We start from the raw sequence: 26016 nt of genomic DNA, 5'->3' as shown, positions 1-26016 counted from the left end.
TATTTACAGCATTGATGTATACATTCTTTCCCACTGTAGATCTGAACAACTCTACTAAATCTTTTTTCCCTATGGAATATTTGAAGTTAAAAGAAAATTTTCAAAAATCAAATTCTGCAAAATGGCCTTTACCAAGCTGCAAGAAAGCCTTCAGAGTTTTTGAAGGTAAGTTTTTTCATTTTTTCCTAAACTTCACTCAGTCTTGAGTATCACATTTGAACATGAACCTCTAGCTCTAACACATGCCGTAGAAAATCAGAGATGGATATTGAAGTAGAGCTGAGTTAAATTCTCCTGGGTGACTCATATAAAGACAATCTGTGTGTACACCTTTTTATTTATTCTTAAATCTTTAATTTTGTGCACACCATTAGGATAATTGTATGTAGCTTCCAGTTTGGAAAAAATTGTGTCTGCATAATGGAATAAAGAAAATTACTGGAAAATGTTTAAGTTGGATCACTGAAATGTAGGATTCACTGTTTACCCATGTTTCCCTGTTTTCAGTCTAGTGACCTTTCTTCACCAGGTTTCATCAATGTTTACCTACATACTTACTTTCTGTAGTGCTGAGTCTTGCTAGCAGATATATTTTTTCTGTTTCTAAGAACAAAATAGATTCTAAAAGTATATGGAAAAAATAAAACAGAACATCCTTTTTATATTCCTTTTGTGAGTCTCCACAGACCTTTCTACAAGTAAAAGTTGATAAATTCTGGTACTCCACTTCTAAAACTGTGTCATGCAAAGTCATGATTTGACACTGAAATGCTCCTACCTATGAAAAATTAGCAACTTGAGATGTTTGAGGTATTAATTAATTAATTGATTAGTTAATTAATATTGATCATCTTTGGTATTATTCAGAGGGGAAGCTGTTGGCAGGAAAAACAATGAGTATTTCTTTTCTCTATCAGCCACTAATGTAGTGTTATTGATGCAGACCTTATTGGTCTGCTGTAATACATTACTGTATGTATATGACATAGTTCATACATGTTCCATAGTGTCATATGAATTGTGTCTTTTGTAAGTATGAAAAACTACCACACTGAGCTTTGTACAAACATAAATAATTAAAAATAAAAGGAAGATCTGGAGAGGTCATACAGCTTCAGTATCGTGCTGCCTGAAAACTGGGAATGTCATTCCACAAATGTAATTCAGAATGCTGGATTTACATGTCTCCAAAGGATAGCCTAAAAGTCCCACACCATGTGGGAGCACGATTTGATCTAATTAATAGGTGACCAAACCACATAGCTGTCTGAAACTTTGTCTTTGCCTTCTTAAATACAAGTGTCACTGCCCTGTCTCTCTCTTCTGAATTTTTATTTGACTAAAAGCTCCTGCACGGTTTGTGTCAGTTCAAAATGCAAGTGTATAGTATTTTCTTCCTGGATGGTATTTTTGGGCTTCCATCTAAGTTTTGCTTGGCAACATCTAAAGTTCCATATTTGATTTTCCTAGCTTTGTTTATGTTCCGTGCCTCAGGAGGCTCCCAGGGACTTCACAGGTGTAGAAGACTGAGCATACTGGCAGCAGCAGCCTTCTTACACTATAATAGATGCCTTCACAAATGCAAAACAATATCGCTGAGAGTGTACAGGAAAAGATGGTACTTAGATTAATTTTTGTTTAATTAGGAAGATAACAGCCTAATAACATTTTAGAATTGCAGGAAGCAAAGTGCAAAGATTAGGAAGAACAGAGTAAATACATGAGTAGAGTGACTGGAGTGAAAAAGGATATGATTACAGTGCTTAGAAAGCAATGAAAACATGCAGCTTTGAACATGAGAATAACTGGCCCTTTGCAAGACAATACTGCATTGTCAAGGAAGAAATTCTGTGGCCCTGTTAGAAATGTATATGCTTCGTTGTCTAGTTCATGTCCAGCAGATTCAGTGGTCACTGAGAGTCTAGTAGCTCTTTTCAAACTTTATATGATTCCAGTTTTCCATATGACAAAACTTCTTGCACAATATTAATACTCTGGACATAAAAACATTGAATTTTCAACAGTAAACTACTCATTAGAGATGCTAGGTCTGATTTTATCAGACCTCAGAATTAGATTGGGATGCAAGGAGAGAAAGATGGCTGTTGAAAAGCCTAGATTATGTAGTTGATTTATAAGTTTGAACTAATTTAGACTTTCTGAATGTTGTAGGACTGCTAGATAAAATGAAACATTTTCTCTTTTTCCTTTTTTGCCTGAAGTGATTCACTGAGCCAGATTTGGTAATTAATATCTGAGTTTTCTTTCATATGAGATATTCATGAGGAACATAAAACTATCTTCTCACTAAAAACAATGCCAAACTTTTGTAGCTTTTGAGGTTTTGTACAAAAAGTAAGAGACTGCAGCACTGTAGCACTTTTGTGCTTCAGGGCAGATGCAAGTTGCTCCAGAATAGCTTGTCCTTATAATGCATTGCATTTTCTTCCAATTATAATTATTAACAGAATTCCCATTTGTTTCATAAATATTGCATAGGGCATTGCTTTCTATATGGTATGCTCTATTTGGTCAAGGATAGGTTAATGGCAAAACGCTACTCAAGAATGAAAGCCGATCTTCTCTTACCATTCAGATTTGTAATATATATGAAAGTTAAGAAGCTAGGTTTAAATATTCCTCTAAAATGAGAAATGAGCTAAACAAAGATATTACTTTTGTTACTGTTTTCAGTGTTGGTAACTTTTTAAAAATGTAATTGCACAATAGAAATAGCATCTCAAATAATGATTTCCCTAAATAGACTTAAAAATAATTAAATAGTGTAGTTTGAGTAGGACAGTTAAATAGCAAATGTGCTCAATTGGATCCTGTTACCATATATTTATAGTTTAATAACTTCGTAAGTGTAGCCTTTGCATGCCATTAAATGGGAGTTGCATTCTTTAACCGCAGTCACAAAAAGTTCACAAATTAAGGGTAAGTCTCCAAAAGTAATTTGAGACCAAAAATGTGGACTAAAAGAAGTGATACAGATAATTTAAATTGAAAATAACGATACTTAATTTGAGTGACTGTGGTGTAGTCAAGTGCAGGAATTATAAAAAAACAGACTGTGACATTTAGTGCACTGGTCCTAAAAGGATTATTTGAAAAGCGTTTGCATAAATCTGAGACAGAAGTACATTGAAGAGACCAGATAGAGTAATCAAGATAGTGATGGTAATGTAAAAGGGTGCTGACTGACTGCTTATAGAGAAAGGTTGTAGCTACACCTGAAGATAAGTACATAGCTGGGCATTCAGAATGGAGGGGAGGGGGGTGATGAAACCTCTGAGTTACAGCCCTTGGTGACTATTTCAAGATATAATTATTCCCAGGCTAATAGGAAATCCTTCCAACTGTTTTTATGCTAACTTTATTATTTAAAATATGATGAGTAAATTGGAAGTGGAAAAGCCTATTTAGAAATAGAGTAATTCTTTTTATCTGTTTTTTTTTTTAAAAAAAGCTTAATCTAGAAAACATTCCCCCAGTGCTGCATCCAGTGAAATCTGTGCTGGTTCTTTACTGATCTCATCTGTTTAGTGACTTAATAAAAAGCTATTGACTTCTGCATCAGTCAAGGATTACAAGAAACTGTTTTCAATGCCTGCTAATACTAGTGGCAATTCCCACCACCTCAGTGGGTCACATCTGCCATGTCCTTTTAGGTAATCATTCTCTAGAGAAAAGGGTGTGCAATCTCCTACCTATTTTTTTAAAAAAAGAAATGTTATGAAAGCTTTTAGTAATATCTGTCGATACATTTTTGTATCTCTGTCTTTGAAATCAGGGTGTAACACTTTAAAATCTGCTTTCCTGATTCCATATTCTTGTTACCATGATTTCAGTTAGATAGGCAAAGGAAGGAAGTTAGTAGCTGTCAAAATTTACTATGAAAAATTACCTCAATTAGGTTTTAATATCATACTTTTCTGTTTAAAAAAGAAGAAAAAAAGTAATGCTGTTTTTCAAGTTTCTGATGTGGTGATCTGCTGAGAAGAGAAACAAGATAGGTGTTAACTGAAAATAGAAGGTGCAGCAATGATATTAGCTAGAAAGAGTAATAAGTCTCTCAGAATAATCTTTATATTGAGCTAATTTTTTCCAAGTCTTACTATTCCATCCTTCCTCATTGCACTTCCCCCCCCCCCTCCCCCCCCCCAGTTAATTTCCTTATTTCTTTGTTTTAAGTTGTTTGTTCCTTTGTTGTACTACTCATGACTGCAGTAGTGGAACCATGCAATGCTGCTTCACCAAAAGGCTTTCCTTTTTAAGCCAGGATCCATCTGATTCTTCAGTATTGCTTGTGGAATCACAAAAAGCTAATTTGCACACATACATTTCTCTCAAGATGCATTTACAGTCTATAGTCTTCACAGTAAGTGAATTTCTGCCTCAAGGAGACACATGTTACTGGGAGGTGTTGTCTTTGAGCATCTGTTATGCCTATAGTACACTAAGACGGAAAACACAGAATCCAAGCACTGCTGGTTGAGTTTGTCTTAGGTCAGCTGGACTGATGGCAACTTTTTCATTTTACTGATTTGTCAGAACTTGGACTCTAACATTTGCACCCATTTTCTTTGCCCCTAAGTCCTTACATCACTGGTAAGAAACACAAGACTGGTTTCTTGGTTCCAAGGTCCCACTTGGGTCCCATGGCGAGTAGCCTTCAAGCCTTCATTTTTCCACCTCACCAAGCAGAAGTGAATCTGAAAGATAAAATAATATAGAAGGGGAACTTCAAGGTACAAAGGTCGGTGCTACAGATATGTCTTAAGCTTCAGCGTGCTAGCCCTGCCACTTTCTGTCCCTGCTGTTTTGCCAACAGTGTTAGTACAAAGCATTGTGTAGTTATCAATAGCCGCCTTTATCTTTTAATCTGTTTTGCAGAGGCTGTTCTTTAGAGACTTCTTCAGAGCCACAGTCCCATTGGAAAAGATATTTCATAGCATTTTCCCAGTCCTAAAAACTGCATCCAGAGCTAGCCTGTGTAGGGGAGTGATATACCTCTCAGAAATCATGGCCACTCAGTTGTTTCTATTGGTTCATCAGTGCATTGAAGGGAATTAAATTCTAGGTAATCTGTATGTGTCATCAGGATTGCTTGTTTCCATTTAACCATGATACTATAAGAGTGCTGTACTAGGAATATTGATAGCTATAATTATGCAACACCAAGGATTGTGATAGAATAACCATGGTCAACAAGCACATTGAAGCTTTTCCCTGTGTATTTCTTGATATGTCCCTGAATGAATGTTAGATTGGCATATTTACTTCTGCTTGGTGAACAAAGTGTTCACACTGGCCAGTAAGACAAACCAAAATCATTTTAGACCTCTAAGGCAGCCATGGTCCCACAGCTTCACTGGAGGGACACAAATGAACTTGTAGGGCAGTTAGAGGTATTGCATCTTTCACCCTGCAGACTGCAAATTCCAAAAGTCTTTTAAGAACCTTTTTTTTCTGAAGATGCTTGAAAAACAGCTGTGTTAAGGAAAAGAGGGAACATCCTCTCATCCATTAATAGCTGTTTGAAAGATACAAACAAAGGATGGAAATAAATAATTCATTTTTTCTCACCGGAGGGACATTAGCAGTCTGGTCCATATGGGTATATGGTACAGTTTGTACTATCCAGCATATTTGTCACAGAAATGTAGGTGATAACATTTGCTTACAGTACTGAAATATTGGGGATATAAAAATGAAAGCAAAGAGCAAGCAGTGACAGAAGACTGTCATGGTGCTGAGTGATCCTCAGCAATGTTTAAATCATTCTCCTTTCATCACAGAAGGAGGTAGTAAACTGGAAGGGTGCAAAGAAGATAAATAAAATCATCAGTTTTAAATTACTTCCTGATGAGGAATGTGTAAACAGACTAGGACGCTTCAGCCAAAACAGGAAATGACTAAAGAAGGAGGATGATAGAGGTAATTAAAATCATGGGAGGCATGGCAGAAGTGAATGGGCTGCTGTTATTCGCTGTCTCATAATGTCCTGCTAAAGGACATTAAATAAAATTATAATTACCCCAGAGCATGGTTTCAAATAATGGCAGATTTTTGGAAGAAAAATGGAGTAAAGTGTATTTAACTCAAAGATAACACGTTTGCCTGTAGAGATCCATGAACTGCAAGTCCTGGGACCTGAGAGAATACCACGAAAATACTGCAATATGCTTGCCCTTTTCTTAAGTTCTTTCCTTGCCATTCACGAATTCCTCATTGTTTGGCTTTGTCAGTGGAGGAATGATATGGTAGGAAGAAGACCTTCAGCCTACTCTTAGTATCCCTGTTCTTATGAGATATCCTACAATTTGATGACAATCAAATAAGATTGTATAAATATTTATTATTTGACCTCTATAAAGACAATGGAGAGCAATATGTAATCCAAGTTAAACCAGCCTAGGTAAACTTTGAATTAGTAGCTTTTTGAAGTGGTTCGTCACAGAATCTGTTTAAAGCATAATATATCTCTTGGTCTTAAATTTTGTGTTTTCTGTAAGATCCTGCTGAAACTAGCTCAGGTTATGACAGGTCTCTGTGAACAAGTGGAAGCAAAAATGCCTTCCATCTTCATCACTGGCAGGAATTAGCATGTATCTTCCTGTGCATTTTGGTGAAAGTCGGGAATGATCCTTGCCAGCTACGCCAAACAGAATAGCAGAAAGATTGCGGCCACTGAGTAATGACCAGCAAAATTGGTTATATTCCTAATGGGCTGTGAACTGATTATGTTTAGTAAAGACTGTGTCAGACATGCTTCCCCAGCACACTCCCCCAGTCCTCTTGGCAAAATGCGCTGCATAGGAGAGCAGTTTGTACTGAAGTAGCCCGCTAAGAGTCTCAACTCAGCTGTTGTAAACATATCTTGCCTTGAAAGTTAAGTTTGCCTGGTATTCAATCTTTTGGTTTGATGCCTCATAGAAATCCCATTTACTGTAAGAAAACAAAGAATTTTTGGCTGGGAATAGATTGTAGAGATACCATTGGCTTCATCACTATCAATGAGTTAATAGAGAAGAAAGTAGGATGAACATGTACATTGTCTCTGCTACCTAACATGCCTGTGATTTCTGTTTTGTACATCTGTACCAGTGACACAGATAGATCCACACCATTCCAAAATCTGGACATGAGCATGGGTTAAGTTTGATCCTAGATCACTTACTGGGTAGAAAACTCCTAAGATTTCTGAAGGAATGTGTACTTGCGTAGCATAATTATAAAAAGTGAGGCAACATTTTTGGGGCAAGGCAAAGTTTTGGAGACCCCTAAAAGTGAAAACAAAACTTTAAATTTTGATTTGGTGAAGGACAAAAGAATCATGAGAGAACTTAAGGTGACATGTGAGAATAATAAGAAAGAAAAGGTGATTGTAGTTTTCAGAGCCAGATTAAGCATACCTTCTCAAAGAAGCAAGAGATGAGCAAACAGCAGACTAAGGTGAGGAGACTTTTGATTAATCTCTTAGCTGAATAGATAAAGATGGATGTTTGAAATGGTGTCAGAAAAAGTCAGAGATAACCATTACAGTTTTAATGAGGGATTAAAGGATTTTTTTAACAGTTCATAAATATATTTTTTAGATTTTAAATAGCTTACTTCTTGAGAACTCTTCAAGTAACTTTCCTTGGTGCATTTTTTTTTAACATATATGAGTGCTTTTCAGCAGCTTCCAAAAAACTGTTTAAGTATTGTCAGCACCAGAAAACTTTCTGTTCAGAAAAACTGTGCCAGCTTTCTCAAGATGTGTTCTTGTGCTTTGTGTTTTTCATTCTCTGGAGGATTTAATATATATTTTGTTTGCTCAGATGGGAAGTAGGAATTTTGGGGGTTGACATTAGCTAAAGCTGAATATGAATTTGTTCAAAGACAGTAGTATGGGTCCAAGATAGGTCATTCACCCGTTTTTCTGGAGCAATTAAGGGAGGCATGTTGTCAGACAGCTAGATCTGCAAATAAACTTAAATGCTTTGTGTAGATATACACGGCCTTGTCTTACAGAGGGGTGTGGTGAGGCACTGGCATGCCTACCTCGTGTATTCCCTCTGACCTTTGCTGTCAGACTGACCCTGTCTTAAGACAAGTAGAGCCAATTCATTAATTTATTTTAACGAAAGTATTTGCATTACTGTTCTTACAGTGTTCCAGTAAAGTTGGCTTAAAACATCAAAGTCTTAAGCACTGAAAGAACTGTGGACAGCAACGTGTAACAAAACTTTGCAAAGTTTTTGTTAAATGACTTTAACAAAATGTAGCAATTGTGCAAGTCAAGAAATAAGCATCTAAAGACAATTAAGCAGTATGCCAAGTAGCATTCACACTAGAGGCAAGCATCAGTATGAAATCCTTTCTAATGTTATTTTATACTTACTCACTCATCTGGAGCTACCTTTAAGCCTATCTATGAATATCAATAGCATATTTTATGTATTTTATACAGTAGCAGTCCTAACAACCGGAGCCTAAAGGGTTGTAAGTAATTAGAGAGGAGTTCTGGGGAAGAATGAACCTAGAGGGAGGTGATGCCATTATAGTAATATGACATAAAAGGTTAAAGGCTGTTATGATGATAATTTAGCAAGGGTTGCTGACAGCTGAAATATAGTATGTGATCAGCTGGGGAGATGACAAATGTAAAGAAAACATAAACTTGTAACATGATTTTTAGAAATGTTCAGTGATAAAAAGTAGGAACAACAGAAGAGAGTGCTGATAATGAATAGAGTTCAAGACCATGATGAGTAAAAGATTTAGTAAAGAGAGAGTGGAAGAGAAATAGAAAATATATTAAAAATTAATAAGAAAGTTCATAGAGTCAGAATATTTTGCATACTTTTAAAAATTAATTTTTTATATAGGTTATTGGTGCACATACCATGGAAAGTTAAATACATCATGTTGCTGTTTGAAATTCCCTGCTTTTCATTGTCTGCACTGTCATGGCAAGGAGTGAAGCTGTCCACAAGTTAAATTCACTGTTAAGATACAGTTTTTCTACATGCAAATGTGAACAAAACTGATTACAAATCCCTACTTCAAGACAAATGTATGAAAATTACCATAACTATATGTCATCAATATACATGTAGAAAACCTACCTTTAAAATTAAAAGGAGACATTTGATGGTTTTGAATGTGTGCAGACTGTGAATTTAGATCCATGACATGCTCTTATAGGGAGACCATGCAACTTCATTTCTTGCTGTCAGTCATCAAGACTATATGGACTGCAGTCAGAACAGGTGTGGTGAAGGGGAGGGCGGTTAAAGAAGCCAGTTTTCTTTCAAATATATATTTGATAGTCAATATAATTCATTGAAATTCAAATAAATTTCATTTATTCACAGAGCTAGTTTGCACCCTGAAAAAGAAGGACGTGAATTCCAATTACTGTATATTATTTTTATTTCATGACCAGTAATTGAATTCTGAAATAAAGTGGTTTGAAAGTATGAGAGTAGATTTTGCTATAAATATTTTTTAAAAACTGTTGTATGATGTCCTGCCTGTTTGGTACTTAGTATGTTATGGTTTAGGGAAAGAAAGAAAAAGCAAAGAAATAATTCACTCAGTTACTTTAAAAAAAAATCTGCTTGCAGACTGGCTATCAAAATTCCTTCATGGCTTCCGCAGTCAAATGACTTTTATATTGTGAAATGTGAGATTAATTACTCCTGTTCTAGTATGCATCCCAGCACTTAAACTAGCCAATTAGCTTCTTTTTCTGAGTATTGATATTTATAGAACAATCACATATGTTTGGACAGAGTATGTTTTCTAAGTTCATTCTGCCCTCCCATGGTCCTCTTGCTTCTTGATTCATTTATTTCCAGGGAAATAAACAGCCCAAAATCAAACCCACAAGTTGTTCTAGTTTTGCTTTGAATTTATGAGAGAGGCTGGGCACAGTAGTTTTTAAATATTTCTCATAAAGTCGGTAAATAGATTTCATATTTAATAAATAAGCAACAATGCTAGCTATGCAAAATAATGTACAATGTGTATGTGTGCATTGATTTATGGATTTTGACATTCATTTTTAAATCTTTCTCTTGTTTTCTCTTTCAGTAACATGATTCTTTGATATATTAGCTAGCTTTATGGTTTGTGTTTTAATCAGTAAAAGCTGAATTATTAGCCTACAAAATAGCAAGAGGTAACTGCTTTCACACATTTTTATTTGGTTATTTACTTAATATTCAGAATGTTATTGTTAATTTATGGTAGCAGCACTATATTTATGTTTCAGAATTCAAACAAATGGTGGGAACATGCAAAAAACTTCATTTAGAAGTAGTTCTTCCTGAAATACAATGAGCTGTATTTTCATGGAAAAAAATCTCATTTCCTGTACAGACTAAAACCGTCAGATCTTTTTGTCAAGTGTAAATATTTGTAATTTTGAATGAATAAAATTCACAGTATTTCACAGAGGAAAAAGGCTTGAATGAGAAATTGTCTCCTTTCTGTCCTGAAGGCCTTAAAGGTGATAATTGCAGTGATTAACAATAAATTGTCCAAAGAAATGCTGAATTCAAGTACAGCTTTTATGCACTGATGTGTAGTATATAACCTTAAATCTTGGGTTTATTTTGATTACATACCTCTGTGGAAAAAGTCAGAGAATCCTACAGAAAAGAGGAATAGATGATCATATTTAGAATCTTGAAAAAAATATGGAAAGTTAGAGCAATATGAAATAAATATTTGTCAAAACTGTAACTGCTAGAAGAACTTCTATGGATTATTTTGGGTTGGTTTTGGTTTTTTTTTCTTTTAATTGCTAAGTGATTTCTGGTTCATTTGCGTATTTTCACTTCCCAGATCCATGTAGGATTTATTAGTTTTTAAGAGAGTAGAGGTGATTCTTAGAAATAAGTGCCAATAGTTATGTTGATACTGATGGGTGAGAAGCAGCGTTTGCCTGGTAGTTGATTCTGTAGGGCTGTGGCTTTTATAAGGTTTTTGCTTCAACAGATGAAATAAATGTATGCCAGTTAGTGGCACTACCACGTTTTGGGATTTCCGCATAGTTTAGTCTGTAGCGTGATGTTCTTTTTCTTATGTCAAATGCCTTATGGAAGTCACAAAACAAAAAGTAATTTGTAACAGGAGTGAACAGTGGTTCCTAACCACTGTTATAAAAAGGAGTGCCCCTTATGCAATCAGATCTTGTGTCCTATATGAAAGGCTTCAGGACATGGCTTTTTCAGATTTTCACAGTAATCAGTTGCTTTTCTAGACCCTTTGCAAGCAACATTCTTCGGCATCTTGAAAAGCAATTACTGTGTGTCCCCTGCTAAATTGCCTGCATGCTGCTAATTTGTTCAGGTGCAGAAGAACTGTATTGTATGCATAGTGAGTTCAATAAATAGCACTTTATGCACATGCAAATAACTTAACAGCTTAAACAGAATTTACCTCTTGGGACTGTCGCAGATTTCAACATTTAAACCAAAAGCCCTGCAGAAGTCCTACAGCTAGCAAGACAGTCATCACAGTGAATATAAAAATGGTTTCAGATAAGGATTACGTCCGGTCTCAGTACATTTTACATCCAGGTTTTCTAAAGCCTAACTGCTAGCAGAAAGGAGGACTTGGATTTTGGGGATAGAAAAGGAATGCAGAGATGTTTAGACCATCATGTAAATTTAGTCACACATGGGTATAAGGTGCTGACAGCTCATGAGAGCCCACAGATGAAATCAGAAGGGCAAAAGCAGAGAAGTGTTCAAAGAGAGCAGAGAGGAAATGAGAGGAAGGTAGGAGTAGGATAGCGAGGGAGGTTTGGGAAGATGATTGGACTTGACAGCGAGAAAGGCCTTGAAAGGTGGTGGAAGAAGTTTTAACGTGGGAAAGCTGGAGATTCTGGTGTGCATCCTGGGACAAGAGGAGTTTGGAATTTGAGGGCTCTCTCTAGAAAAGAAAGAGATTTTGACTTCTGATAAAATCAGTGTGTGGAGCTGAAATATCTGAGATGGGAGGATAGGGAGGTTCAAGCTTTTCATGCAGGAGGAGGAGAAAAGATAAAACTTTGGATCTGACAGGATGTTAGTTGGGTTGAATGGCCTTGCTTTGGGAATTTGAGTTTGCCGGAGAGATTGAGACTGAGTTGGAGCTTGGGTGGGACACAAGATCTGAAGTCAATAGTATGTGCTGGCAGGCATTCACACAGGGTAAGTGCCTCATAAACTTCTCTAGTACTATACGCTTTTTGCTTTGTTGGAAATACAGGTCTCATAGCTCATTTTAAATAGCAAATCTTGCAATCTAGCTATTATATTAGCATAACTAGAATGTGATGTGCATGTTGTGCATATGGGAGAAGGCTGGTGTTTATGCAAGAAGTTTGGGATGATACCTTGTTTGTGAAAGCAGTGTAGAAACACTCTATCCTTGAAAAAAAGTACAGAATGCTGGGAAATTCTGGCCCATTTCTCCACACTATCATCAGGTCTGCAGATGACAAGAAATTGGAGGACCAGTTGGTAGATTCAGTGGTGGGGCTGCCATTCAGAGAGACCAAGACAGGCTGGAGAAATGGGCTGAAACACTAAAGCAGGTGCTCCAGCAGATTAAGTCCCTTATTAATCATACTAAATTATTCAATTCACTGATGATAGTAAATAAGGACTCAATATCTAACAGTTCTCTTGGTCAGTGACCTCGAGGAGGGAACAGAATGCACTCATATGAGGTCTGCAGAGGGCAATAAACTGATGGACAAGTTGGTAGACTCAGCAGCAGGGCTGCTGTTCAGAGAGACCTAGACAAACTGCAGAAATGTGCTGAAAAGAACCTTGTGAAATTCAACAAGGACAAATGCTGAGTCTTGCACCTGGGAAGGAAGAGCCCCTGGCTGTGAGACAGGTTGGGCACTGAAAGCCTGGGGAGCAGCTCTCTGTAAAGGACCTGGGGGTCCTGATGGAGAGCAAGCTGCTTATGAGCTGGCAGTGTGCCCTGGCAGCAAAGAAGGCCAGCAGCATCCTGGGCTTTATGAACAGGAGCGTGATGTATGAACAGCAGTAAATGAGGGAAGTTTGTCTCCCCTGCTACTGAGCAGACCACATCTGAAATAACTGCAATTTTGCCCCACCTCAATACAGGAAAGAAGGCAGTAAATTGGAGCAGGTTTAGCAGAGGGACATTAGGATGCTCAGGCACCTGGAGCACTTGACCTGTGAGGAGAGGCTGAGGGAACTGGCTTGTTCAATCTGGAGGAGGGTAGGCTTTGGAGAGGATCACCAGGCAGCCTTTACCATACCTATAAGGAGACCACCAAGAGGACAGACCAGCTGTTCACAGTGGTGCGTGGCAGGAGGATGAGCAATAACAGGCATGAGAGGTTCAGACTGCAAGTAAGAAAAACACTTTCACTGTGTGGGGACAGACAAGTGGTGGAGCAGTTGCCCACAGAGGCTGTGCAATCTCCATAATACATAATATTCACTATGATGAGCTGTAAATTAGCTATTGTCACTTAAGAAAAGAGATGTGGGCAATACTTTGATTAGTTTTCTGAACACATTCAATGCACAGCCATCACCAGAAGGTAAGCAGGAATGATTAGGATCATAATAAAATGGAAAACGTTATGTCATTATCTAGATTTGTGGTGATCCCATATCTCCAGTTTTGCGTATAATTTTAGATGACATCATCACAAAGAAGGGTAAGTCAGGATGAAGCATAATGTGGAAGGGAAGATCAGAAGTATGGAAGCTTTTCCATACAAAGGGAATTTACAAGTTTTTTGTTTGTAAAGGATATAACAGAAGACAGATACAAGAGGTCTGTAAAATTATGAATGTCATAAAGATGTTTTAGGAAAGATTGTTTGCCGTATCTCAGAGGTATTCTTGCATTAGCAGTTATATCAGCCACAATAGATAGAGCACAACAATTGGTGCTAAGGGTCAGGTGTCCACATTTGCATTTTAGGGAGCGGAGCAACTTACTTCCAATAACAGGGCTGAGTGCCAGTTTGTGGTTCAGGCATATTACTGGAACACATCAGATTCTTGGAGCTCATCTTCTGGTTTAGTTTCGCCTGAAAGGAAATTGATTTATTTGCTTTAGAACAGCTCCACGGGGGACACGAAGAGCAGTAAGTGGAGGGCATATGAGATCTGGTTCAAAAGTACGCAGAGACACATATAAGGAAAGAAAATCCTATCAGTGCTGTTTTAATGCATTGTTCTGATTACAGCTTCCATAGCATTGGGGTCCTAAGCTACTGGTTGCTGCAGGGGCATATATAGGAAGATGTCAGTCTGCACTTGCCTTTTTTCTTACACGCTTTCTGTAGCTTTATCTGCTGCAGCTCATAATCAGAAGAGACTGCATCAAAATGACCTTGGTACATCTGATTACCTAAGAACACTTGTTCTTAGGTAAGCTAATTTTACAAGAGCACTTCTAATGTACACGGTTATTATAGCTAGCATATTATTCATTTGGGCGCATTTTTAGAGTACAGATTTTTCATCTTCTGTCTTATATTATTTAGTCATAGCAAAATGAGGTCAGTCGATTTGTAAAATGGGAAGAATATTTAGAATTGTTTGTAGTCTTATTTTCAGCATTGCCAGTACCTGAACAAAAGGTTGCAAAACTTCAGCAGGGACATGTGCAACAGATGTGCCTATTGATGCTCTAGCAAAAATTCTTTTTGATTTGCGCACTTTGGTGGGTGTAAAAGTGCAATTTGCACACAACATTATATTTGTTTTCTAGTAAAGGGTTTCCAGTAACAGTTTGCCGGACTCTGGTGGCACTGTGCATGCATATTCATGTGATTTGAGTGGAAGTTCTTGTTCAGAGTATAGCAAAACAGGCACGCACAAAACAGTTGAATAAAATATATGTTCTAACAAATACATGCCTGTGTAGAAATTTTGTAAGTACTGTATTGATCAAATAAGATAGGGTTTCTTTTGAAAAATTGAGTGAATAGATTAGAAGTGATTTGAAGCTCCCTCATCTTTTCTGTTTCATAATTTAAACCCCTACTCCATGTTGCTGTACAGTTTTTGAGGAACTCTATAGTTCTTAGTATTTATCTGCAGGTGGCTAGAATCAGATGCAGAGACATGGCTTATTTCCATTCTAGCTGGAGAGACAGACATCTGAAGGTATTTTTCATGGCAGAATTTAAGACAATGCTCACAGTATGGGTCACAGAGTGTGTAGCAACCTTTGTGCACGATCATACAGAGTTTCTAAATCCAATTCTTGGTTTCAGTACTATACGCAAGTTTATTTGGTAATATACTTCAGGGAAAAAGTTCTTTTTCTTCATTAGCATCTTTCAAGTCATAGAATTCAGTTTACATAGTAGTTGTACTATTGACATTTTCAGCTGAAGCTTATTTTATTTACAAATGATGAAAAAGAGACTACTTCAGCAACGGAATTGAAATCTATTCCACATAACTGGCTGTCAACTTTCAATAGCTTTACTCGCACTCAGAGAAGCCATAGGGATTACACACGGTGTATAATAACCAGTTCCTAATTGTATACATATCTTTATATACATAATATATAATACAGCACCAACAATTTTTCTGTGGTTTTCTGTAGCAAGAGCAGTCAGAGAATAGCCAGTTTTCTATACTGAAACTGCTCATTTTGAATGTAGAATGATTACATTACAAAGTCAAATCTGTGATAAACTCCATGCATGTTTGCTTAAGGTGCATTGCTCAGACATACAAAACAAGACTATTACTTGTCCAAATCCTCTAGAAGGTGAGGGCTACCATTCCAAAACTAATGTAGCTACATTTTTGCATAATTCCCTGATGATCCTTGTTGATCCAAGACCAGCTTCTAGCGTTTTGTGTTATTTTTACTTTAGGTACAGAAATAAATAAAAAGAAAGCACAGATAGCGGTCTTGACCAAGACCCTCCAGAGAGGGTAATGTACACTAAAATTCATGTGTAAAAGGCAAAATGAATGATACAGCATTACTGATAAAATTTAATGACATTTGCTAATTGCATTTGCAAATTACATTTAAAAAGCAACATAAAACTATATTGCTATTTGACAATAATGTTTAGAAAGTGTTAGAAAAGAAATTAAGAAAAATACAGGTTTGAAATTGAAGTAAGTTGTTAAATGAGCATTTTTCAAGCAAGTTACATCTTGGCAGAAAGACATTTAAAGAAGACGAACATTTTTCAGAATTCTGTTACTGATGTTGTTTTCCAGTAATCAAAGATAATATTTTAAATTAATGCCATTTTAAATTAACACAATCTAAAGCATAACATAAAGAACAAGGAGGTCTATATCATGCTTTAAACAGATCTTCAGGATCTTTAAGCAGATATTTAGCTCATGCACTTGCATAAAATTTTGTGGTATTATAATAAAACTTTAAAAGTAAATACCTGGAATTTTTTACCTATTTTTTCCCCTGCAGTCAGTATAGCATATTTAGCTTGGGGCAAATCTTATCCCACTTGGAGTCACTGAAAATATTCATAAAACCTCATCACTCTTTTGACCAGATTAAGATTTCATAGTCTCCAAAATAAGATAAATTGTTAGAGAGATCCTGATGTATACAGATATAGCAACTTAGTATTTATACATGACAAACAAATATACAAACAAATTGTTGTGAAAAAATAAAAAAGAAAAAAGAAAAAAAAAGAAAAAAAGAAAAAAAGAAAAAAAAAAAGAAATGCAAAGATATCATGATGTCTAACCATGAGTGATTCTCCAAAGGAAGAATTTCTGTGTCTCAGTAGTCTAGTCAAATTTCTAAATAAAGCAGTCATTAACTGAATACAGGAGGACCCGTTTGCCTGTGTAATTGAGAGCCAAAAAGTCTCTGATTAACTGTTTTGAAAAGGATACCAAAAAGAGAGAATACTTTCATTTGAAAGGCATGGAAACAATTGTGCTATAAAAGTTCTGAGCAAAACAGTAATTCAGGAAAAACAAAGAAATAGTCAATAGCCACTGAATAGTACTGAAAAGGAAAAATATTGTAGTTCTAGAAAAGTCCTGTATTAGGATACTTTCAAAAAACACATTTCTCAATTATCTTTAATAAAGTCTGAAAATGCTAAAATTACAATTACTGGCATGTGAACACCAGTTATACACAATTATTTATATTAGTCGCAACCAGAAGACTGAGAAGCTTCAAGGAGTCTTAATCAAGCTGGACTAGAAGGCAACGCCGTAGTAGATTAAAACTGAGGAGTGCCCACTGAGACACACTGGTGTGTGGTCGTGCTCACTGAAGGAGACACGTCCTATCCACCTTGAGACTCCAACAGCCATGGTGTCAATGCAAGAGAGAAGAGTCTGGGCAGCTCAGCGAAGACCTGTTTTCCAAAATCAAAGAATGCATCATAAAGATTGAGAGTTACCTGAAAATGGAACAAAAATCCAGACCAGTACTACTGCATTCCCTTCTTGTCCTTTATCAGCATAGGACAGGACTCCAGCCTTTGCAGCGCAGCTTCTGGCCTCTTCCCTGCGCCACAGCCTGCTGTCTAACGCAGCTGCACAGACACTTCTCTAATCTCACGTGTGCAAGAACTATGCTCTGATAGTCCTTCTCTTACTACATGGAGAAGTCAGGGGGGAATGAAGAGGAAAAAACTTTTTGGCAGGACCCCACACTCAGGCCATTCTTGGAGTTGCAGTATTTCTACTTCCACTCAAAAGGCTGTGTTTCTATCTGCTTGTATATTTTAAAGGTACTGCCATCATACAAACAATAATTTAAAAAATTAATTTTAACCTGATATATATCATATACTAAATACTAATACATAATACTAAAGAAAGTAGGATTTATTTAGAAGAGTGTTTTAAAAAAAAAAATCAAATACTAGAAACAGGAGTTCAAATGTGTTTGAGCTGTTGAACTATGTGTGTACACATATGGGTGTGTCTCGATTGCTGAAGAATTCAGATAAGTAGACCTGAGGAATCCAGAGATTAATTACACAAGACATTAACTACAGTATAATATACATATTATATATCTGTATATATACAGAGCCTTTCACTTCTAGATCACTGAATCAAATTCAGTAAAAGAAGGCATGAGAAGTGTCCGTAGGCCTGGATAACTAGGCAGTTAGTGTTACTTTACTATAGTAGAGTGTGCCAAATCCAAACAAACAAATGTATTATTTTCCAGACATGGAATACAGAGTTACTTTTTAAATTTTTAAAAATCAAATCCACAGAGACCTGCTTGTCCCACAAAGTGAGGAAACCTGTAGTGAGGTGTGAGATTTCCTGCTTCCATTTGTCATGTAAATAACTTGGGGAAGAATTTTTTTCTTTTTTTTTTCCACTCAGTTTTGTTGCATTGATAAAGGTTTTTATCCCTCATCTGTTTTTCAGCAGGTTTTCAAAGACACTCCAATACTGTAACAAGGAGGCATTTCCCACATGCTGCTCACAGAATGGACTACATGGACTTTGAGGATGATAGCCGTGGATGGCGTTTTGATATGGACATGGTGATAATCTACATTTACTCTGTCAACTGGGTAATAGGATTTATTGTGTTCTGCTTTCTTTGTTATTTCTTTTTCCCTTTTTAGTCTGTAGTAACCACAGTTAAGGAAAACAGCAGTCACGAGCTACAATAATGTGAATAGAAAAAACTGAATAAGGCAAAATGTTTGTTTGATATTGCATTTTTATCATTCAGAATTGTAATAGACTTCATCCAGAATGCTGTGAGGCTGTCTGATACTTTTGCTACGTATGACAAAGTACCTGGGTTTGGTTCCACATACAATGTGAATCCAGATTATGCTTCATTCAGTGGGAGTTTTGCCTTGGTTTTCGTGGGAACAGGATTTACCCCAATGTATGAAATAGTTACTCTGTAGAAATATGGAATCGTACTTGTTCTTAGGGGAGTTCTATGTACTACAACAGAATATGATCCATAGAGTCATTGTGGGGTTTGACTCTTATGTTAACACACTTCACTCACTCATTGGCGCTTCAATTCCTCATACATAAAAGCAGTAAAGATGCTTCCCATTTATAGTCAGATCTTTTGGGAACAGGAGATTGTAAGCAGTGCAGTGCTGCACAATGCATTATATAGACATTTGCGAGAGCTATTTCAGTGGTATAATCCAAATCCTGGAAAATTTTGACAATTGATCGACCTGTCAGCATTCTACTTTGGAGATGTGCTGTATTCAGTGCCTGAAATTTTGACCCTGTTAACCAAAAAGAGAAATACTGCAGTGTGCTGACAGTTCATATTTTCAGCAAATGGCAATCATAAAGAATCAACTAACAACCCCAAGTTCTGCACATTAAAGGGACTATTTTTGTGCGGATTCCCAGACTAGCACCGTACCTTTTTTTACCCATCCAGATGAGTCTGTCTGGATCCAGCAAGACACCTAATGAAAGGCAAGCAGCGGGCCTGCTGCCTCTGGTGCCACGAGACACTAAGCCCACTAAATACTGGAGAAAGAAGCATTCTTCAGTGTAAGAAATCAGTATCTTTATTAAATTGCTGTAACAATTTGAGGATACTCTCAAGTGTGGGCTCACCAGGACTATGTCTCCAGGGACCTCACATGTTGATTTGCACCTTTCATGTGAAACAATCCTAAAGCACTTTATAGTTATTCTGTATATAGATTGCTGAGTAAATAGCAAACTGCAGCCAGTTCAGCAATCACTCCATACTTGCTGCTTTACACAGTATTTTCAAATGAAAGTGAAAGAGCATCTATTATGTTATAAAAGAGTATTAGAAACTATTGTGAGAATCAGGTGCTGAAGAATGGTACAAAGTAGTTCAGGGGCTTATTTTTCAGGAAGGTATAAGGAAGTTTTTATTTCTAAGGGCATGAACCTGCCAAGTACGCTGTGGTTTCATCTAGAAAAGCATTTGAGTGTATGTATGTAGTCCCTCTGGTATCAGGATTTGTGTGGGAGACCTGTGGTTTTTCAGTAGGTGGTGTACTCCCCTGTTCTAGCAGAGAACAAGGAGAAATGTGTTGTGGAAGGTACCATCTGCCAAATGTGATGAAATAGAAGGAATTCAGGAGTTTTATTAAGCATGTGCTTACAGTTATTTACTGAAGCTGAGCCAGCATGGTCAGTCTTTTGTAGGCTATAAAGGGATCAGCACCAGAAACTTTCACTTAATCTGAAAAAGAGCAGTATATTGGCTACTAATATTTAGTTTTCTTACAGGCTGCATAAAATTATCTCTTTGAGAATATATGTGCAAAATTAAAATGTACAAGTCTAGCTACACTAATTGGACTAAGTAACTTTTGCCATCTTTTTTAATATATACAAATCTAAGAAGGTATAATAATTGAAATTCACCATCACCACAGTTTCATGGTTGTGACAGAAATGCATTTTCTGTAATTACAGTACACCTAGTTACTTTGTCTCTACCTAAAAGTGATTGCCTCTATTACTGGTGGCATTAGGTATAATGTTTTAAAAGCTTTAACACTGTAGTAAAGCACTTGGTGAATTTCCCTCTTTATTAGGGGTTTTAGGTCATAGGCTCATGTCTTGCTACATGCAAATGTGTAGGTTTGTGTCCTCAAATATTATCAATTATTCAAAACGTTTTTCACATCTGTGTGAGGACTGGGATTCTAACTGCAATTTTTGACTTTCTCTCTAATCTTATTAATTTACTGCTCCGTCTCAGCAAAGAAAGGGACTGATGCACTTGTTAAGCCAAAATTGCTTCTACCTTTTGATCTCAGAAAATACTGAAATAAAAAGATGTCATGAAAAATGACTTTAACTTAGCTGACATAGTCTGAAGTTCCAGTAGTAATGTAATTTAAAATTATTTAACCAGGATATCTGATAAAGCAATATCCTTGAGTAAATATTCCAAAATATATGGAAACATAAGAAATGTAGTATAGGTACTAACTAATAATATAAGAAAAAGTTACTTACATAATTTTTAATAGCATGTTACCATGGTTTTATTCTGAAAAAGACAACAAAGGAGAGTAAAAAAATCCGATGTAATATTGGCCCTTTTTGTACATTTACAGCAAGAATTGATGACTGAGGATGGCTGCATTTTCCTAAATCTAGTAGAAGTGACAATTTTGTACAGTATTTCTAACTATGTAACTGCCTTTTATCAAGGCCTAAACAATAAACTGTTTCTTGGGCTATATTGTTTAATTTTGTATTGGTTGTTATTAATTCCAGGGGACAATTAGTTTTAAAAGATTATAAATGTACATAATGAAGACTGTTGCAGCTCTGAGAGACATCCTTCATAGGGAAACACTTAAAAGGCATAGAGTGGAGGTATTTTTTTTTCCTTTATTGCTTTTTTTGAGATACATACTTTTGTAAAAATACAATAACAATTCAAATGCCCAAATTTGGTTTTCCTTCAAGCCTGTCTGTAAAATACAGTTGATATATGTGGGAGCAAGAGCAGGTTCTTTATAAGCAATTCTGTGGTTAAATTGATCCTGTTCTGCAAGCTTGTCTTTCTTATCTACAATAGTATTAAAATGTTTGCAATAAAGTTTGAGTTGTTTGTAATATTTTACAGTCATTTCACTAGATTTTGCTTGGTGGAATTAAATTTTAATATTTTTTTCAATCAGTGTCTTGTTTATTATCCTATCTATTCTGTTTCTGCTTGGGGTACAGCTAGGGTCTGTTGACTTTTTTACTACTGTGATTAACTCTTCTCATACTAGCAGCCTTTTATTTGTTTCAGTACTTGCCAGGAAATGGTCAGCTTTTATCAGAAGTCTTGGGGCAAGGTCGGGATCTTAACACATTCTGATAATGAAGTGCTGGTGCTGGTGCCGTTCGTCAGTACCGATTAACTGTTGCAGGCAACAGAAGCCCAGGAAAAGGCTAAGCTTGGCTGTGACAGGCAAAGGGGTTTTGTGCACACTCAGAACTTTCTTGCCTAGCAGTGGGTATGTTTGTAGCTCTCCTACCTGCCCAAGGCCCAGTCATCTTGCTTCTCTCACACAATTAAAAAAAAAAAAATCCCAAGCAGTAGCTGCACAGGGAGTAGCTGCTGTGAAGCACAGTGGATTGTTTCACAGCTGTGTACCTGACCACAGAAACTGAGATCTAAGTTAAGCTTTTACCAGTACCCTGCATACACACCTGAAATATTTGCTGTACGTTAACAACAGCATTAGCACAGTTACTGATATTGGATGGAAAAGGATGGTGAAGAAGCTAGGTTTCTTTTGTCATTTTTAGAGAAAAGAAGTGCTGATAACATGAGCTTCTAGGAGGAAGGTAGCTATTGTAGCTATCATGTGACAAGTAATTGTCTCGATGGTGTGTAGTGTGGCTTTTGTGGATATATTTTAATCATCTGTTGTCCTTGGCAATCCTGACCACTTCATAACAGAGGATGCCCAGTCCCTTCTGGGGAATTCCAGGTCTGTACAATGGGAGTCACAGGCAGATGGAAAAGGTGAAGGTAGGACACTGGGAGCATTCTGCTGGTGTTTAGACCCACACCCAGGAGGATGCTAGGAGAAAGGAGGCAAAATACTCTGGATTGCTCTGGGCTAGATGTGGAGCAACCTTAGAGATACTCTTTATTTATCAAAAAGTGCTAAGACAGTAATAGCAGACAGCGAGGTGGATTTAAAACTGAATAGCTAAGCTCAGAGGGTTTTAGTCAGTGGCAGAGAGTCTGCCTGGAGGCAAGTCACTAGTGATGTACCCCAGGGGTCAAAAATGGGTCCTGTCATGTACATCATCTCCATTAAAGATGTGGATGATGGAGCAGAGGATACTCTCAGCAACTTGCCGAAGACAAAACTGGAAGGAGTGGCTGATACATCAGAGGCTCATGTTGCCATCCAATGGGACCTGGACAGGCTCTAGAAATGGATGCCCCAGTATGTGCTGCAAGTCACCCAGCTGGAAAGCAGGACTGTAGAAAAGAACCTGATGGGCACCAAGCTGAATATGAGCCAGCAGTGCACCCTTGCTTTAAGACAGCTACTGGTATTCTGGGATGCATTAGGCAGAGTGGGACCAGCAGGTCAAGGGAGATGTTCCTTCCAGTCTACTCAGCACTGTTGAGGCAGCACTTGGAGTGCTATGTCCAGTTCTGGACTCCTCTGTACAACAAAGATGCAGAGCTACTAAAGAAAGTCCAGCAAAGGGCCACCAAGATGATTAAAGGACTGGAGTATCTCTCTTATGAGTGATTCTGTGCAGTCATCACAGAAGACTTAACCAGGCTGGAAACAGAAAAAGTGGATCCTTCAGTAATGGGCAAATAAATCAGAAAATTCCAAGTAGAACATCATGGTTTCCCTTAATAACACAAGGCAGTACATTGCCTCAGTTTGGCCTTCCTTCTAAAGGCACCTGATGCAGAACTGAAAATCACCTTTCTCCAAAACAGGTTCTTCAGGATTTCTCATGCTGGGAGCCAAAGCCTGATAAACCTTAAATACACCTCTTTATGGTGGATTTCAGCAGTGATCCAGATCCCAGCACAATCAACTGGAGCCGTCATTGTAAATACCTACTTTCTCATACATATCTGCAACTGGATTTTTGTCTTACAGTCTTTTTCCATTGCTGTAGAACATATTCTGATCAAATTTCTGAAATTAGTTTTCAGAATTTCTTGTGGCACAAGCACGTTCAAATTTCATATTTACTTACGCTTGATTACCCTATGATGGAAAGTAAACTAAACCTCCAGTGTCTTAGACATGTTAGGATTTCTTTGTTGCTGTGATGTAACCCTGAAAAATACACACTGTCAAAATTAACTTAATAAAATAACTTAGTTAAAAATAAGTCAAATTAAAAATAACTTAATAATAATCTATTTCATTTTCCATCAAACATTTTCTTCAGCTGAAATATTTCTACATTTCCAGTAAAGCATTAAAATGTTATCCTATTTGAAAGTACTTTCCAGTCTTATGCTGTGGAAGTTTAACCATAAAATGTAGTGTGTAATTTAGGACATATCACTGTTTGGTTGACTACATTTTTACAGAGTGATTTCTTCTTTTTTAAAAAAATAATGTTCCTGAAAGACTGAAGGTATGTGTAATTCCATGTTGTAATTCCATTACTTTGTTACAGACAGATCTGGAGAAAATGTGCTGAATAAACTGACAAATCTGATCTGAGGAATGCTTGTGGGCAAGTCAGCAGATTGACACTCTAAAACAAAAAGCACTAGGTCTTGTTTCGCAAGGAAAGGCTCTCAGCAGTACAGAGTTACGTAGGAGACCAAATGGCTTTCCTTGCCCTCTGAATGCAGGGCACTCCACATACTCAGATACACAGTCTCCATGGGCATTTCAGGATCAAATTTTGTCCTCTAATGCACAAGTGTCCCGTGCAACTCCTTGGAAGTTACCCAGGGCATCTGATGGCAGACATTGATTTTCCTTTTCTTCTTCACTAAAACATTCCCAAATATTGCCAGTCTTCTTAAGGTCTTTTGCTTGACCTGTGACTGCTGAACTCTACCCAAAGCAGACAAGATGATGTGCTATTATTTTTCATCACTTTTTGCCCTTTGGGGCTGCTCTTCCATTTCAATCAGTTGATGTGCTGAGGCTTGACATACACCCCACCCCACCCTACCCCCGAAATTCTGAATCAGTGACCTAATTTATTTTGTAGCCTTTAATGAAAATTGTGGCAAACCTACATGGAAGGAAAATCTATACCCTGCCAGAGAAGTGCACAGAACACTTTGTAGCATTAAATATAAACAAAACACCAAGATCACTTCAAAGTGACTTCAAGGTCCCTGTATAGAAGTTCTCTATAAAGTATTCCAGGAGATAGAGCATGGTTGGTTCTTGGAAGGAACCAGCCATGAAGGTGTAAAGTAGCAGATGAGCAAAAGACAGCAAAGCTGCCACCGCCAGGGAGGTAGTGGATAGCTGCACTGGGTAGCAGTGACAAGTACTGGATCCCTTTCAGCCTGGCCTAGAAAAAGGAAGGTTGGTGTTAAAACAGCACAAAGCTAGTCTACTGCCCACTGCCTAGAAAACAGCTGACTATTCCCTCAGCTTCATTTGAGGCTGATAGGAAATAAGAACAAGAACAGAAGAGTAGCTTATGAACCTATTTGTTCATCATATCTGTGAAAATGAAAGCCCTGGAGGTCCTGGCTCAGCCTGCCTGGACCTGGTTTCCTAAGGGCTCTCAGAGGCATAAGACCTTCACACATTCATCCTTGGGTGGGAAAGCATGCTCCTTCATTCAGGATTGCTCAAGAGAAATGAAAAATGTTACTACTGAAAAAGACCCTACAGGATTGTTTGAAATTTCAAATATACCTGTTAGCACTTCCTTTAATATTGAGCAGCAGTCAGTATCCCATATGAATTTAACTAAGTAGTTTTTGAGTTTGAAAAATGTTCTAGACTTCAGTACTACAGCATATCCTAACTAGATACGCCTCTGGCACCCATCAACAATGCTGCCTTCTCAACCAACCACATTTTTTAATGTCCATTCTACTTTATCGATTTGGAAAGACTCTTTCAGCTTCATGCCCTTGACATCTCAATACTACTTTACAGGTGAAATAAAACTGTTCCCATGATTTCTAGATTGACGTTATACAAATGATACATAAACTATGATAGTGTATTATTGGTGGCTTATTTAAATTTGCAGTTTGGTTTGCAAGATGAGAAAATGCAGTAATTATATTCTGGCTTTTCACTAGATATCATTTTAACTTAATAATAATCCATTTCATTTTCCATCAACCAGTTTCAACATTCAGTTGAAATATTTCTACATTTCTGGTAAGGCATTAAAATGTAATCAGGCAATCACTTAAAATATACTCCATATGTAATCTTTTATCCTCAAACAAGATGATGAAGCAGAAAAAGCAAATGCCACCAATAAAAAGATCATGGTAAATCATTTGATACTGATACAAGCATTAAAATTTAATTATTTAAAATCATTTTTACCCTGTCATTTACAA

At 37.0% G+C, this 26016-nt stretch overlaps 1 protein-coding gene across 2 annotated transcripts in view; it reads left to right on the top strand.

Annotated features, from left to right (window-relative positions):
- The window catches only part of RNF180 (ring finger protein 180), a 79703-nt gene extending 58055 nt beyond the window's left edge, over positions 1-21648 (top strand). Inside the window, exons 6-7 of one of the 2 annotated variants that reach the window (XM_056325315.1) lie at positions 40-165; positions 18411-21648. In XM_056325315.1, the coding sequence (XP_056181290.1) occupies positions 40-165; positions 18411-18610 (326 nt within the window). In that variant the 3' untranslated portion in view covers positions 18611-21648. Of the gene's footprint in view, positions 1-39; positions 166-18407 lie in introns of both variants that reach the window. The other variant, XM_056325314.1, reaches the window with a different exon arrangement.
- Positions 21649-26016: the final 4368 nt, after the last annotated feature.

The sequence above is a fragment of the Falco biarmicus genome, chromosome Z (assembly GCF_023638135.1).
Source record: "Falco biarmicus isolate bFalBia1 chromosome Z, bFalBia1.pri, whole genome shotgun sequence".
NCBI lineage: Eukaryota > Metazoa > Chordata > Aves > Falconiformes > Falconidae > Falco > Falco biarmicus.
This window is presented reverse-complemented; position numbering and strand designations above follow the sequence as displayed.